The sequence below is a fragment of the Hetaerina americana genome, unplaced genomic scaffold, assembly GCF_022747635.1.
Source record: "Hetaerina americana unplaced genomic scaffold, ioHetAmer1.1.p SCAF_77, whole genome shotgun sequence".
Lineage (NCBI taxonomy): Eukaryota > Metazoa > Arthropoda > Insecta > Odonata > Calopterygidae > Hetaerina > Hetaerina americana.
Window position 1 is genome coordinate 1,464,945 of NW_027287394.1, and position 17,540 is coordinate 1,482,484.

The 17,540-nt window shown below is 42.6% G+C and overlaps 1 protein-coding gene across 1 annotated transcript; it reads left to right on the plus strand.

Moving 5' to 3' along the window:
• The first annotated feature begins 10,445 nt into the window (after positions 1-10,445).
• On the plus strand, positions 10,446-12,014 carry LOC139697473 (clumping factor B-like). The gene is made up of 2 exons (XM_071596195.1): positions 10,446-10,633; positions 11,675-12,014. The coding sequence occupies exons 1-2, from the start codon at positions 10,446-10,448 to the stop codon at positions 12,012-12,014; spliced, it is 528 nt and encodes a 175-aa protein (XP_071452296.1).
• The last annotated feature ends 5,526 nt before the right edge of the window (positions 12,015-17,540 follow it).

Genomic DNA, 17,540 nt, shown 5'->3' on the forward strand with positions numbered 1-17,540 from the left:
GATGCGGATTCGGATGCCAGACAGATTTTAATTTGGACGAGTAAATTGATCAGAATGCGGATTCAGATACGGATGCGGATACAGATGGGATTTATCATGCGGATTAGGATACAAATGCGAATTTATATACGGATATGGATTACGATACGTAAGCGGATGTAGATCCGGAAGCGAAACGAATACGGATTCGGAACCAGATATGAATGCGGAAGAGGTGGCGGATCCGGATGCGAATACGAATCGGGTTCGGATACGGATGCGGATGCTGATGCGGATACTGTACGGATACGCATTCGGATTCTTACACGGAAACCATTGCCGATACGGATGCAGACTCTGAAACCGATTCTTATTAGGATACAGGCTCATATACGGATGCAGGTATACACGCAGATACGGATACATATGCGGATTAAGATGCGGATTTGGATACGGATGCGATTGCGGATACAGATGCTGATATGAATGACGTAAAAATTGGGGTCCCTGATGCAGATACGAATACATATATACGTCAGACATATATGCGTCTAGCAATGCGGATAGAGAGTGGAATTCAGATATGGATTTGGAAACGGACACGGAAAAGGACACGGATACGAATAGAAATATAAATGCCAATTTAGATGCGAATTCCGTTTGGAATGCGGATGTTGATACAAATGCAAATACAGATACGAATACGGATACTGTTGCAGATACGGATATCAATGCGGATATGGATTCATATATGGATTCAAATACGGATGTGGATACGGATACGGATGCATATGCAGATACAGATGCGGATACGCATTTGTATAGGGATACAATTGCTGAAACGGATAAGAAGCGGATACGGATGGCGACACAGATGCCAATGCGGATTAGGATATCGATTTAAATACGGCTACGGATGCGGATGCGGACACAGGTGTGAATGCGCAGCGGATACGGTTATGAAAGCGGACATTGATACGCAAGCGGATTCGGATACAGAAACAGATAGCTATACGAATACAGATTTAGAAACAAATACTGATGCAAATTAAGATTCGTAGGCGAATCTGGAAATCGACACATATACAGAAACATGCGGATACGGAATTGTGTTTGGATACGGATAAAGATGCAGATACGGATGCTGATAACAATTCTGATATAGATGACGCGACAAATGTGGACACTGATGCGGATACGGATACATATGTGGATGCGGATAGCAATATGGATACGGATGGGAAATCTGATGAGGAAACAAAAACGGACATTGATTAAGACACGGATACGGATGCGTAAACGAATGCGGATACGGATGCCAGAGATGTTAATTCGGATGTGGAAATTTATTAAAATTAAGCAAAAGATACGGATGCTGATTTTTATACGGACTTAAATGTAGATACGATTTATAATGCGGAATAGGAAACGGATGAGAAACCAGATGGAAATGCGGAAGATGTGGTGGATTCGGATGCGAAGACGAATAAGGGTTTAGATACGGGTGCAAGTACTAATGCGGCTCCTAATGCGGATACGGATTCCGATGCGAATAAGGATGTAGATTTTGATACGGCTTCGGATGAGGAAGTCATATCAAATACGGTTGGGGATGAGGTTGCGGATACCAATCGGAATACAGAAACAGATGCGAATACTAATGCGGACACGCATACCGAAGCTGATATGGATTCCCATTTGGATACGGATATGGATGTGGATTTGTATACGGATGAAATTATAAATACGGATGCTGATGCGGAACGGGTGCGGAAGCAGATTTTGATACGGCAGAAGATACGGATGACGTTTAGCGTTTTGATAGGAATACGGATACTGATACGTATACAGAAGCCGATACAAATAGGGACTCGGATGTAAATACAAAGTCGCATACGGATTAAAATAGGGATGCGGACACAGATGTGAATGCATAGCGGATACGGATCTGAATGCGCATACGAATACGCATGCGGATATGGAAACCGATGCGGAGGCGTGTGTATATTTTGAAACGGATAACGATGCGGATGCAGATTTGTATACGGATGCGGACATCGACGCAGATGCGAATACATATGCGGATACGAATGTGAATTTGGATACGGATGCGTATACGGGTGCTTATACGGATACTGATACGGATTGGGGTATAAATGCAGCTACTGATGTGGATACGGATACAAATACGGATGCGGATAGCGATGCGGATACGGAGGTAAAGGATATGGAAACGGACAAGGATTAGGACACGGGAGGGGATATGGATGCCAATGCGGATGCGGATACAGATTTCAATGTGGATACGGTCGCAAATGCCGTTACGCATTTGAAGGCGGATACGGATTGGAAAATGGATGCAGATGAGGAGACGGATACGGATGCGGTTACGTATGTGGATAGAATACAGAGGCGTATGCGTATACCATACAGATACCGATACAGATAGGGATACGAATACGGATGTGAATGCCGATACGGATACGAAAGTGAATGCCGATACGGATACATATGCGGATATGGATGCAAAAGAGGATACCGATGCGGATAACGAAGCCAATTTTGATACGAATGCGATATAAGGATGCAAAATCAAATACTGATTTGGAAACGGATACTGATGCGGACACAAATGCGAATGTGATTGCGGAAGAGTATGCGTATGCGCATAAGGATGGGGTTGTGGAACAAGATACCGATGCGGATACGGATTAGGATAAGGATGCGAATGCGGATGCTGAAACGGATGCAAATGCGGATATGAACGGAGATGGGAATACCGATGCAGATGCGAATTTGGATGCCGATGAGGATACGGATGTTAATCAAATTATGGTGCGGAAAAGTATAGAGATGAGGAGGGATGCAAATGTGGATGTGGTTGAGGATTCTGAACAAGTTACTAATGCGGATACAGAAGCGGTTACGTTTACGAATGCAGATACAGCTGCGGTAATGTATACATATGCAGACACGGTTACGGCAATGGATTCGGCTAAGAATAAGGATGCGGAAAATATGTAGATGAGGAAAAGGAGGCTGTTTCGTATGCAAATGCAGAACCCTATGGAGGTACAGAAACTAATGCGGATGCGGATTTGTTGCGGGGACGGATACATATACAGATGCCGATGTGGATTTGAATGCGGGTACGGATACATATACAGATGCGGAGGAAGATACCGATTGAGATATGGATATGGATACGATTGTGGATATGGATACGAATATGGAATGACTTCTGATGGGAAAACAGATACGAAACGAATACGGATACCGATGTGGATTTGGATGCAAATACAGATAAGGATGCGGACAGGAATGTGAATAGAGATACGGATACCTAGGTTGATATGGATGCGGATACTAATGCAGAGAAGGATGCCGATGCGGATATGTATGGAGAAATTGATACGGATATGGATAAAGATACAGATGCGGATGCGAAACGGATGCTGATGCGAATAGGGATGCAGATGCGGATACGGATAAGAATATGGATGCTGATTCGTAACGAATGGGAAAAGGATTCGGATACGGATGCGGATAGAGATGCCAAACAGATTTGAATTCGGATTTGGAAATCGATCTAAATGCTGTTACACATACGGTTTTGGATTATGATTCTAATTCGAATATGGATTCACATTCGGTTGCGGGATTTGGAGAAGAAGAAATATACGGATGCTGTTACGTATGTGGATGCGTATACGGATAGGGATACCGATGCGGATTAGGATACGGGTACGAATGTGAATGCCGATACGGATATTAATGCGGATATGGATGCAAAAGAGGATACCGAGGCGGATACAGAAGCCAATCCATGCGATGAAATAAACGGATGCGAAATAAAATACTTATGTGGAAACAATTACGGATGCGGACAAAAATGCGAATGTGGAAGCGGATGAATATGCGGATACGCATGAGGATGGGGTTGCGGCACAAGATACCGATGCGGATACCGAAACGAATTTTTATGCGAATGAGCTTACGAATGCGAAATCAGATACTCTTGTGGAAACGTAATAATTGTAAACGTGTGCATTGTAAACATTGTAAAGGTGTTTAAATTATGAAAAGACGTCATTCTTTTGTTTTAAAGTAAATGATTGAGGTGTTTTCAAGGCATAAAATCCATTTTTAGAAATTCGATTTTTCTCATTTCACCTTGAGAAGTGCCATTCCTCCCATGGAATATTGATGCTGCTACGGATACAGAAGCTGATAAGGATGGAGACTAGGATGCAAATACGGATTTGGATACGGATTGAAATACGAATGCGCACACGGATGCAGACACAGATATGAATGCATAGTGGATACGGATCTAAATACAGATACAGAAACGCATGTGGATACGGATTCATATAAGGACGCTAAATCCGACGCAGGTACGAATACATATGCGAATACGGATGTAGATTTTGATGCGGATACGGATGCGGATACGAGTGCTCATACGGATACTGATACTCATGACGCAACAACTGAGGACACAGATGCGGATTCGGATACATACGTAAATGCGGATAACGCTGCGGAAAAAGAAGTAAATAAGGATATGGAAACGGACCCGGATTAGAACACGGATTTAAATACGGATGCGAATAGAGATGTGAATGCGGATGCGGATACGGATGCGAAAGCCGGTACGCATTCAGTAGCGAATACGGATGCAGAAACGAATTCGGATACGGATGCGGATACGGATTCGAATATGGATGCGGATGAGAATATGGATGCGCACAAGGATGATGTTGCGGAAAAAGATAAAGTGGCGGATATAAAAGCAGATTTTGATGCGGATAAATAAAGAGATGCGAAATCAACAATTGATGCGAAAACGTTGTAAAGGTAAACAGTAAACATTGTAAAGGTTGTTGTAAACGGTAAACATTGTAAAGGTAGACACAATGCAGAAAGTTGTGCAAAAACGTTATTCTTTTGTTTCATAGTAAATGATTGGTGTGTTTAATAGCATATAATCCATTTTTAGAATTTGAACTTTTCAAATTTCTCCGTGAAAATGCCATTTACCCTCCTTGGACAATGGATGCTATAACTGATACGGAACGCGGACGCGAAAGAGAACAAGGATATTGATACAGATGAGGATACGGATGTGGTTACGCATACGGATGGGAGACATATTAAATGAATAAATTAACAGATAGATGAATTAGATGCGGAAATTGATCTGAATTTCGGATATGGATTCGGATGCTGATGCCAATAAGGATGTGGATGCAGATGCGTATACGGATACAGATACGATTTATCATGCGGATTACTTTATGGAATCGAATTCATATAAGAATACGGAAACGGATATGGATGATAAACTAGATCAGGGCGCTTAAGAGGTGAAGGGTATGAATGAAACGATGAATACGGGGTTGGATACGTATCCGGATTTTGATGCATATACGGATTCAGATGCGGAAATTGAGGCAAATATGGATACGGATATGGAAGGAAATGAGGTGGCTGATCCAAATGCGAATAAAGATACGGATACGGATGCCAATGCGAATTCGGATGCCGATTTGGATACGGAAATCGATATGGATGCAGATGCAGATACATATAATGATTTGCATAAGGATGCGGATGCGTAAGTTTAGAGGAATGCGCAATCGTATACGAAAACGGATGCGGAGGCATTTACCGATGGAGATACCGATTCAGATATGGAAGTAAGTGCGGATGCAGGTGTTGATACGGATACGGATGTGGAAACGGATACGGCTGCCGATACCAATACGTATGCTCATACGAATATGAATGCTTGTATAAATCAGTATCCGCATTGGCATCCGTATCCGCTTCCGTATCATCATCCTTTTCTGCATCCGCATCATTGTACGTATCCGCATCTGTATCCGTTTCCGGGTTCGCATCCTTTTCAATATACCTTCCATATTAAACCCAGAATCAATGCTCCATGACAAAAGAGTTACGTAAAATATAATTATGGCAAATATTTCATCTCTTACAAATGTGTATTTTACCTAAAATAAGTAAAAAAATGTTATTCTTATTTTTGGTAAAATGCTTGAGGTGTTCTAAAGGCATTAATTCCATTTATAGAATTTTAATTTTTCTTATTTCACCATAAAAAGTGCCCTTTCCCCTTGGATTCCATTCGAAATAAATCGTAAACAATCGTAAAAAAATTACACCATAAAGTTCCGAGGTCTTATTTCAAATTTCGATATAAAAATGGAAACCGACGTTGATGCGAACACGGATGGGGAAATGGATGCGGAAGCGAATACTGATGTAAATGCATATTTCGATGCTCTAGCGGATACGGATGCGGATAGGGATATGAATGTAGAAACGGAAAAATATGCGGATATAGACGCGAATGCGGATACGAATGTGGAGCCGGATATGGATGAGAAGAAGGATAAAAAGGCGAATACGGATGTGTATACGGATGCTAAGGCTGATTCGGATAGAGCTGCGGATGTAGATACATATCCGGCTGGAGCAACGGATACAGTTACAGATGCAAATGTGGATGCATATGAGGATATGGATACGGATGCAGATACATAAGAGGATAGCAATGTGAATACGAATACGGATGAGGATGTGGCTTCGGATACAGAAAACGATGCGGATACGGATGTGAATGCGGATACGGATGCGTAAACGGATGTAGATACCGATACGAAAACAGATACGGATAAGACGGATATAGATACACGATACGGACATGAAGACGGACACAGTTCTGGATTCAAATGCGGTTGTGGTTACGGAATACGGCCACGGATGCGGATGTGGATTATGATGCGGATACAGATGCGGATACGGATGATGTTACGGGTACTTATACAGAAATGAGTACAAATGCAGACTCTGATGGGGATACGATTACAAATGCGAATGAGGATGACGATGCGGATTTGGAGGCGCATACGGATATCGAAACGGATACGGAAACGGACACAGATTATGACACAAATGGGAATACGGATGCGGATAAGGATGCGGATAGACATGTGAATGCGCATGCGGCTGGGATAGGAATGACGGTATGCTCACGGAAACGAATTTTGATGCCTAAAAGAATGCAGATATGGAGGCTGATACGGATGCGTTTACGTATGTGGATGAGGATACAGACTTGGATGAGAATGCGGATACCGATGCGGATAGGGATACGAATTCAAATGTTGATGATGAAACGGATGCGAATGCGGATATGGATTTCCCGATGCGGATACATATGCGAAATTGGATAAGAATGAGGATACGAATGTGAAAACAGATACTGATGCAAAACTGATGCGGATACAGATATGAATGTGGATGCGGATGAGGATGCGAAACAAGATAAAGGTAAGCATATAGAAGCGCTTACGTATACGCATATAGATACGGAAGCGGTTTCGTATACATATGCGGAACGGCTACATAGACGGATGCGGATAAGAATTAGGATGCTGATGGCAGATTAATGTGAATTCTAAAGCGGTAATTATGCGAATGCGGATGCGGATACGGATACGGTTGCGCATGCTGTTGCCAATACGGATGCAAATGCAGATACGTATGCGGATTAAGAAGCGGTTACGTATATGGGTGCAGATACGCATACAGATGTGGATATGGCTACGGAAACGGATGATGAAAAGGATGCGGTTACGGATACAGATGCGCATACGGATACGGATGCGGATATCAATGCAAATTTTGTTACATATTCATAAACGGATACGATTAAAGATGCGGAATCCGATACGGGTTTGGATACCTATGAAGGTATGGATACAAATATGGATCCGGATCCATATAGAGATGCATATGCATATACTGATGGGGATACAAGTGTGCAAACGTATGCGGATATGGAAAAGGGTGCTGAACGACCTCCGATGGGGAAAAAGTTATGGATACGGATGTGGATCTGGCTGCAAATACGAAAAAAGAATGCGGACAGGAATGCAAATGGATATACGGACACGGATGCGGACTTTTATATGGATACTGATGCGTCAACGGATGCGGATGCAGAAGCTGATGCTGATGAAAATAACGATGCAGTTAGAGGATTAATTTAGAAATACGAATGTTGATACGGATACAGAGGCGGATACCAATGTGGTCACTGATTCAAACACGCATTCGGATACTGAATTGGACTCGGAGTTGAATACTTATAAGAGAACCGATATGAATGCATAGCGTATACGGATCTGAATGCGGTTACGGATACGCATGCGGATACGGATACGGAAACTAATGCGGAAACGGATGCAGATTTGGAAACGGATAACTATGCGGATACAGATTCGTATACATTGCAATTATCGACGAAGATATGGATGTATATGCTGATAGGGATGCGGATTTGGATACGGATACGGAAGTTTATACGGATGCTGATACGGATACTGATACGGATCCGGGTACAAATGTGGATCATGATGCGGATACGGATACAGATGCGGATTCTGATAGCGATGTGGACGCGGAGGCGTACAAGTATATGGAAACGGATTTTTAGGACACGGAAAGTTAGGTCACGAATGCGAATACGGATTCGGATACACAGTTGAATGTGCATACGGATGCGGATACATATTTGAATGCGGATACGTATGCGAATGACGGTACGCTTATGGCAGCGGATACGGATGCTGAAACGAATGCCGATTAGGAGACGGTTACGGATGCGGTTACGTTCATGGAGTTTACTGACGCGAATACGGATGCGGATACATATTTGAATGCGGATACGGATGCGAATGACGGTACGCTTATGGCAGCGGATACGCATGCTAAAACGAATGCCGATAAGGATACGGTTACGGGTGCAGATACGTTTATAGAGTTTACAGACGCGAATGCGGATACGGATGCGAATAACGTTGCGTATAAGGTTACGCATATGAATATGAATGCTAAAACAGATGAAAAATTGGATATGGATGCAGATGGGGATACCGATGCAAATGAAAATTTTGATGCGGATAAGGGTACGGATGCGAAGTCAGATACTGATGCCGAAACGTTGTAAACAGCCTGAAGATGTAAATATTACCAAAAATTACGAAAATGTTATTCTTTTGTTTTACAGTGAATGATTCAGGGGTTATAGAGGCATTTAACCAATTTTTTGATTTTTATTTTTATCTTTTCCACCCGCAAAAAGTGCCGTTTCGCCCCCTTAGCATCAAATCGGAAAATTCGATCGGAAAATTCGATCGTAAAAAATAACACTAAAAGGTTTTGAGCGTGTTGATGCGAATGTGTAAACAGATGCGTATACCAATGAGGATACGGACGCGCATACGGACATTGATACGAATACGGATGCGGATATGGGTATGAGTAAATTTTCGGCTAAGCATGCGGATACGAATACTCTTGCGGATAAAGAAACAGATGCGGATAACGATGGATAAACGTCTTGCATTATTTTATGGATACGGATAGAAATAAGTTTGCGAATATGTATACAGATGCTGTTACGGATACGAATGCGGATAGGGATGTGAATACGGATACGTCAGAAAAAAAGGATGCGAATGTGGATAAGGATAATGGGACAGATACGGATGCGCAAACTGATGTGGAAATCGATCCAGATTCGGATATGGATACGGATATGGATACGGATACTAATGAGAATGCGCATACGGGTGTCGATGCGAATACGGATGCAGATGCGGAAACGACTGGAGATGCTTTACGGATGCAGAAACTGATGCGTACACAGATGTGGAGAAGGATACAGATGCTAATACGGATACGTAAGTGAAAGCAGATTTGCATATGAATGCGGATACGGATGCCAATACGGATATGAATGTAGTTGTCAATTCTTATGCGGCAAAGGATTTGAATATTGTTAAGACTACGAATGTGGATGCGGAAACGGATGCGGGTTTGGATTCTGATGTTATTACATATACGGAGTTGTATATTGATGCGGAAAATATAGCGGATGCGGATACAGATGCGATTTATTCTCCGGATTAAGATACGGATTCGAATTCTTATAATGATGCAGATGCAGATACGATGCGGATTACTATCCGGATGCGGATACGAATACGGATGAAGATAAAGATGTGAATGCGAAAGAGGTGGCGAATACGATTCAATTACAAATACACGTTCGGAAACGGAAGCGGATACTGATGCGGATACAGATAAAGATGCAATAATGGATGCAGTTATGTATACAAATGTGAATACGGATGTCGATTCGAATACGGATACGGATAAGGGTTCGGATAGCGGTCAGAATACCGATTAGCTTGCGGATAAAGATGCATATAATAATTAAGGTACGGATACTGAGGCAGGTTTGGATACTTATGGATAAGGATAAAAATATAGGTACGAATTAGAATGTGGCTTTTAATACGGATGCTGAAGCGGAAGCGGATGCGGACGCAGATGCTTTTCCGGATGCAGATACGGATGCGTATACCGAAATGTATAGGGATATGGATGCTGAAATGGATACAGAAGCGGATACTGATATAGTTGCAGATTTGGATCCGAATGCGGATACGGAGGCAGATGCAAAAATGAATGCAGAAACGGAAAAATTTGTTGATATAGATTCGAATGTGGATACGGATGCTAATAGGAATACGGAAGTTGATACGGATGTGGAAGCGTACAGGGATGCTAATGCTAATTCGTATATGGATTTCGATATGAAATGCGGATACATATCCGGATGCGGATACGGATACGGATGTGGATACGGATCCCAATACGTATGCAAATGAAGATATGGATACAGATGCGATTACGGATGCTTATAAGGAAGCGAATACCAATCCGGATAAGGATACTGATGAGGATATGGATTGGGAGACGGATAACGACGCGGATACTTATCTGATTTTTTATACGGATGGGGATGCCAATGCTAATACGGATACTTATTGCGATACGGATATAATATGGATGCTGATACAGATACAAATGCGGATGCTTAGGCGAATGCGGATGCGGATAAAGGCGCGGAGACAGATGCGAATTTAATACCGATGTGGCAAAAGATATGGATACATATGCTAATTCGGAAGCGGATGATGATTGGGCAGCAAATGCAGATACGGATACGGATGCAGATTATGATGCGGACATAGAAGCGGATTCGGATAAATATCCGGATACGGAAATGAATAAAGATGGGGATAGAGATGCGAATGCGGATAAAGATCGGACACGGATGCGAATGCAGATACGGATACGGAGGCGGGGACGAATGTATTAACGGTAAAGGACACGAATGCGGATACCATTACGGATATGAATTTGGATACGAACTCGCAAACGGATGCGGAAAAGAGACGAACGCGGACACGGATATTGATGTGCATAGGGTTGTGGATGCTGAAACGGTTACAGATGCTGATGTCAATGCGGACGCGGATGTATACAAATGCGGATTCGAATTTCATTGCCGATGCAGATGAGATTGATTATGTCATTTAGGATACGGATTCGAATTCATATACGGATACGGATGCTAATACGGATTCCGATGCCAATTTGGATATTTTTATAGCGGCGTATGTGGATATGGAACGAATGTCAATTCAAATATCGATGCTTATGAAGTGGTGAATACGGATGCTTAGACGGATACTAATGCGGATACGGATGCATATATGGACACCGATGCAAATATGCATGTGCATATTAGTACAGATATGTGCGCGGATACGGATGAGGATTTTTACACGGATGTTGATGCGGAAACGGATGCTGAGGCAGATCTGATATCGGATGCAGTTATGTATACGGATACGACTTTAGTTAGGGATACAGATGCTAATGAGGATACAGAAGCAAGAACGGAAGGGGACACGGATGTAAATACTGATTCAGATATGGATTTGCAAACGGATACAGACGTCAAATTGAAGAGAGATGCGGATGCGGTGGCAGATACGGATTCTATTAGGGATACAGATGCAAATAGGAATGCGTATACGGATATAAACATAAATGAGGATACAAATACAGACACATATCTGGATTAAAATGAAAAAACGGATGCAGCTGCGGATACGGACGCGAATGCGGACGCAGATATCGATGCGTATAAGGATGCGGGTGAGGATACGGCTGCGGGTACAGATCGAATTCCAATACGGAAGCGGCTGCTGATATTGTTACGGATTTTGATTCGGATACGGATTAGAATACAGACGCATTATATTAGGGTACGGTTTCGAATTCATATACGGAACGGATAACGATACGGATGCGTTTCATATTCCGGATGCGGGAACGGATACGGATACAGATGTGAATGCCGAAGCGTTGGTGGATACGGATCCGAATTCATATTCGGATATGGAGCATGTATGAATACGGATGTAGTTACGGATTCCGATGTCAATTCCAATACGGATTTGATGCGGATGAGGTGGCGGATATGGATGCGGAAACGGAAACGGATGCGGATGCGAATGCAGATACTGGTTTTGATACGGATCCTGTTAAATATATGGCTGAGCATATAGATGCGAGTGTGGATAATGCTAGACACAGATGCGGATGAAGTTGCTGACACGGATTCGATAAGGATACATAAGTTGATACGGATGGGGACAAGGATTCGAAAACGGATTCCGATAAAATACGGATACGCATGCGGATACAATTGCGGAAATTGATGTGGGTAAGAAAGACGTTTTGAAAATGTTTACACATGTGGACACAGATTAGCATACGTATGCGAATACCGACGCAGATAGGGATACATAATCGGATGCGGATTAGGATACTGATACGGATGCAGATGCGGATACTGATACGGATGCGGATACGGATGCTGATACGGATTCGGATACGGATATTGGTACAACTGCGGACACTAATGCGGATTGGGATGCATAGGCGGATGCAGATGTCGATGCGGATGGCGATGCGGATATGAAGGCAAATACAGCTGTTGTAACGGATACAGATAAGCGCACGGATGCGGATAAGGATGCAGATACGGATGTGGATACAGATACGGATGTGGATATAGATGTGAATGCGGATACGGATGCGAATACTTGTACGCATACGGAAGCGGATACGGATGCGGAAACGTATGCGGATAAGGGAACGGATGTGCATGCCAATACTTAGGTGGTTGAAGATACAGACGTGGATGCAAATACGGATGCGGATTACAATGCGGATAAGGATATGGATACGAATGTGGATGCTCAAACTGATGCGAATGCGGATATGGATGCAGTTGGGTTGCCAATATGGATACAGATGCGAATATAATTGCGGATGACGACACGGATGATAAATTGCTTCTAATGTGAAAATCTATGCAATGAAATTTTTTACATTTAACCAAAAAATATGCAAAAAAGTCGTTATGTTGTGTTAAAGTAAATGGTTCAGGTGTTTTCAAGACATAATCCATTTTTATAATTTAATTTTTTTTTCATTTCACCGTGAATAGTACCATTACCGACTACCGAATACCCCTCTGGTTTCAAATCGGAATATTCAATGGTAAAAATTTCACCAAAATGTTTCCACTGTTATGATTCGAATGTGGATATGGATGCGGATACAAAAGCTGATACGAACGCGGATACGAACAAATATAACAATATGGATGAGGATACGGATAAGAAAGCGGATACGGGTGTGGATACGGATATGGATACGGATGCGGATACAAATGCCAATGTGGATGCTTGTACGGATGGTAATTGGAATACGGATATGGATATCCATACAGACGTGGAAATGGATAGGGATGCGAAATAAGACGCGAATGTGGGAGCGGATTATAATATTCTTGCGGATGCGGTAGTAGATGCGGATACCGATGCAGGTACGGATACAGATTCGGTTAAGGATGCTGATACAAATAAGGATGCGGATGTGGATAAAGATACTGAACGAATATGGATGTGGATACGGATGCGAATACGGATACGTTAGCGGATAGGGAGGGGAACGCGGATACGGATAATAAAGCGGAACAGGGTGCCGAAACGGATGCAGATGTGGATACGGATTCGGTGACGTTTACGGAGGGGGATTTGGATGGGGCAACGGATGCGAATGTGAATAGGATTTGTAGGTCAATGCAAATAAAAGCCGGTAACATATAGTGATGCGGATGCGGATGCAAATGCTGATGCAGATGTGGAATCGGATACGGATGTGGACACGCAGTTGGATACGATTGCGGATATAGATGAAAATGCGGATATTAATACGGATTAGAATGCGTATATAGATACGGATAAGGATTTGGACGCGAATACAGTTACGGATGCAAATGCGAATTAGAATACAGATACGGATATGGATATCGATGCAAATGCGGATACGATAATGATTACGTATACATTTTCGTTTGCGGGTTTGGCTGTTGATGCGGATATGGATAAGCAGGGAGATATATATGTCAGTACGATGCGTACACGGATGCTAATGCGGATTCGGATATGGATGCAGATACATATCCAGATGCGGATACGGATACGGATTCAGAAACAGATCCAATTGCGGATGCAGATTAGGTAATGTATACACATGCGAATACGGCTGCGGATACGGAAGCGAATATCAATGCGAATACGGATACGGATTAGTTTGTGGATTTGGAAACGGAAAACGATACGGATATGGATCTGAATTCGGATATATATACGGATGCGGAAACCAATGCGAATACGGATAAGGATGCGGATACGGATATAATACGGAAGCTGTTACAGATACGAATGTGGATGCTTAGACGAATGCTGATGCGGATTAGAACGGTGAAATGAGAAAAAACTAAAATTATAAAAATGGATTATTTGTCTTGAAAACACTTGAATCATTTACTTTAACACAACATGATGACTTTTTTTGCATAACTTTTGTTTAAATGTAAAAAATTTCAAAACAGAGAACGTTTCCGCATTAGAATCAGATTATCATCCGTATCGTCATCCGCCTTTATATTCGCATTTGTATCCTTATCGTAAACCCATCTGCAAACATATCCGCATTCGTATCAGTTTGAGCATCCACATTCGTATCCGTATCCCTATCCGCATTGGAACCCGCATCAGTATTTGCATCCACGTCTGTATCTTCGTCCACACACACAATAGCATCCACATCCGTTCCCTTATACGCATCCGTTCCCTTATCTGCATGCGTTTCCGCATCCCTATCAGCTTCCGTATGCGTACAAGCATTCGCATCCGTATCCGCATTCACATCTGTATCCACATCCATATCTGCATCCTTATCCGTATCCGAATCCTTATCAGTATCCGTTACCACAGCTGTATTTGCCTTCATATCCGCATCGCCATATCCACGTCCGTAAACTCCATAAACGTAACCGCACCCGTAACCGTATCCTTATCTGCATTCGTTTTAGCATGGGTATCCGCTGCCATAAGCGTACCGTCATTCGCGTCCGTATCCGCATTCAAATATGTATCCGCATCCGTATTCGCGTCAGTAAACTCCATAAACGTAACCGCATCCGTAACCGTCTCCTAATCGGCATTCGTTTCAGCATCCGTATCCGCTGCCATACGCGTACCGTCATTCGAGTCCGTATCCGCATTCAAATATGTATCTGCATCCATATCCGCGACTGTAAAAACCATAAACGTAACCGCATCCGTAACCGTCTCCTTATCTGCATTCGTTTCATTATCCGTATCCGTATTCAAATATGTATCCTCATCCGTATCCGCGTCTGTAAACTCCATTAAGGCATCCGCATCCGTATTCGCATTAAATATGTGTCCGCATCCGTATCCGCATTCAAAAATGTATCCGCATTCAAATATGTATCCGCATCGGTATCTCCATCTGTATCCATATCCGCATTCACATCCGTTTCATCATCAACATTTGAATTGTTTTCCTTATCCGCATCGGTATTCGCATTCTCATCCAAGTCTGCATCCTCATCCACATACGTAAACGCATCCGTATCGGTCTCCTTATCTGCATTCTTTTAGGCATCAAAATTCGTTTCCGTGAGCCTACCGTCATTCCTATCCCAGCCGCATGCGCATTCACATGTCTATCCGCATCTTTATCCGCATCCGTATTCCCATTTGTGTCATAATCTGTGTCCGTTTTCGTATCCGTTTCGATATCCGTAGCGCCTCCACATCCGCATCGTCATCCTCATCCGCATTTGTAATCGTATCCGCACCAGAGTGCATTTGTACCCATATACGTATTAGTATCCGTAACATCATTCGTATCCGCATCTGTATCCGCATCATAATCCACATCCGCATCCGTGGCCGTATTCCGTAACCACAACCGCATTTGAATCCAGAACTGTGTCCGTCTTCATGTCCGTATCGTGTATCTATATCCGTCTTATCCGTATCTGTATTCGTATCGGTATCCACATCCGTTTACGCATCCGTATCCGCATTCACATCCGTATCCGCATCGTTTTCTGTTTCCGAAGCCACATCCTCATCCGTATTCGTATTCACATTGCTATCCTCTTATGTATTTGCATCCGTATCCATATCCTCATATGCATCCACATTTGCATCTGTAACTGTATCCGTTGCTCCAGCCGGATATGTATCTACATCCGCAGCTCTATCCGAATCAGCCTTAGCATCCGTATACACATCCGTATTCGCCTTTTTATCCTTCTTCTCATCCATATCCGGCTCCACATTCGTATCCGCATTCGCGTCTATATCCGCATATTTTTCCGTTTCTACATTCATATCCCTATCCACATCCGTATCCGCTAGAGCATCCAAATCTGCATTTACATCAGTATTCGCTTCCGCATCCATTTCCCCATCCGTGTTTGCATCCAGGTCGGTTTCCATTTTTATATCTACATTCGAAATAAGACCTCGGAAACTTATGGTGTTTTTTACGATTTTTTACGATTTCTTACGATTGGAATCCAAGGGGAAAAGGCACTTTGTATGGTGAAATGAGAAAAATTAAAAATTCTATAAAGGGTATTAATGCCTTTAGAACACCTCAAGCATTTTACCAAAAATAAGAATGACATTTTTTGCATATTTTTATGTAAAACCTACACAATTAAAAGAGATGAAATATTTCCCATACTTAAATTTTACGTAATTCTTTTGAAATGGAGCATTGATTCTGGGTTTTTAGTTTTATATGGAAGGTATATTGAAAAGGATGCGAATCCGGAAATGGATACAGATGCGGATACGTACAATGATGCGGATGCCGAAAAGGATGTTGATACGGAAGCAAATACGGATGCCAATGCGGATACTGATTTATACCCGCATTCATATTCGTATGAGCATACGTTTTGGTATCGGCAGCCGTATCCGTTTCCACATCCGTATCCGTATCAACACCTGCATCCGCACTTACTTCCGTATCTGAATCGGTATCTCCATCGGTAAATGCCTCCGCATCCGTTTCCGTAAACGGGTGCGCATTCCTCTAAATTTTCGCATCCGCATCCTTATGCAAATCATTATCTGCATCTGCATCCATATCGGTTTCCGTATCCGAATCGGCATCCGAATTCTTATCCGCTTCCGTATCCGTAT

Bases quoted from the DNA above. Each gene is read 5' to 3' on its own strand.
- LOC139697473 (XM_071596195.1), top strand. From the start codon at position 10,446: ATGTATAGGGATATGGATGCTGAAATGGATACAGAAGCGGATACTGAT. The intron at 10,634-11,674 runs GTACAGGGATGC...TGTGCATATTAG, and splicing joins GTTGATACGGATGTGGAAGC to TACAGATATGTGCGCGGATA.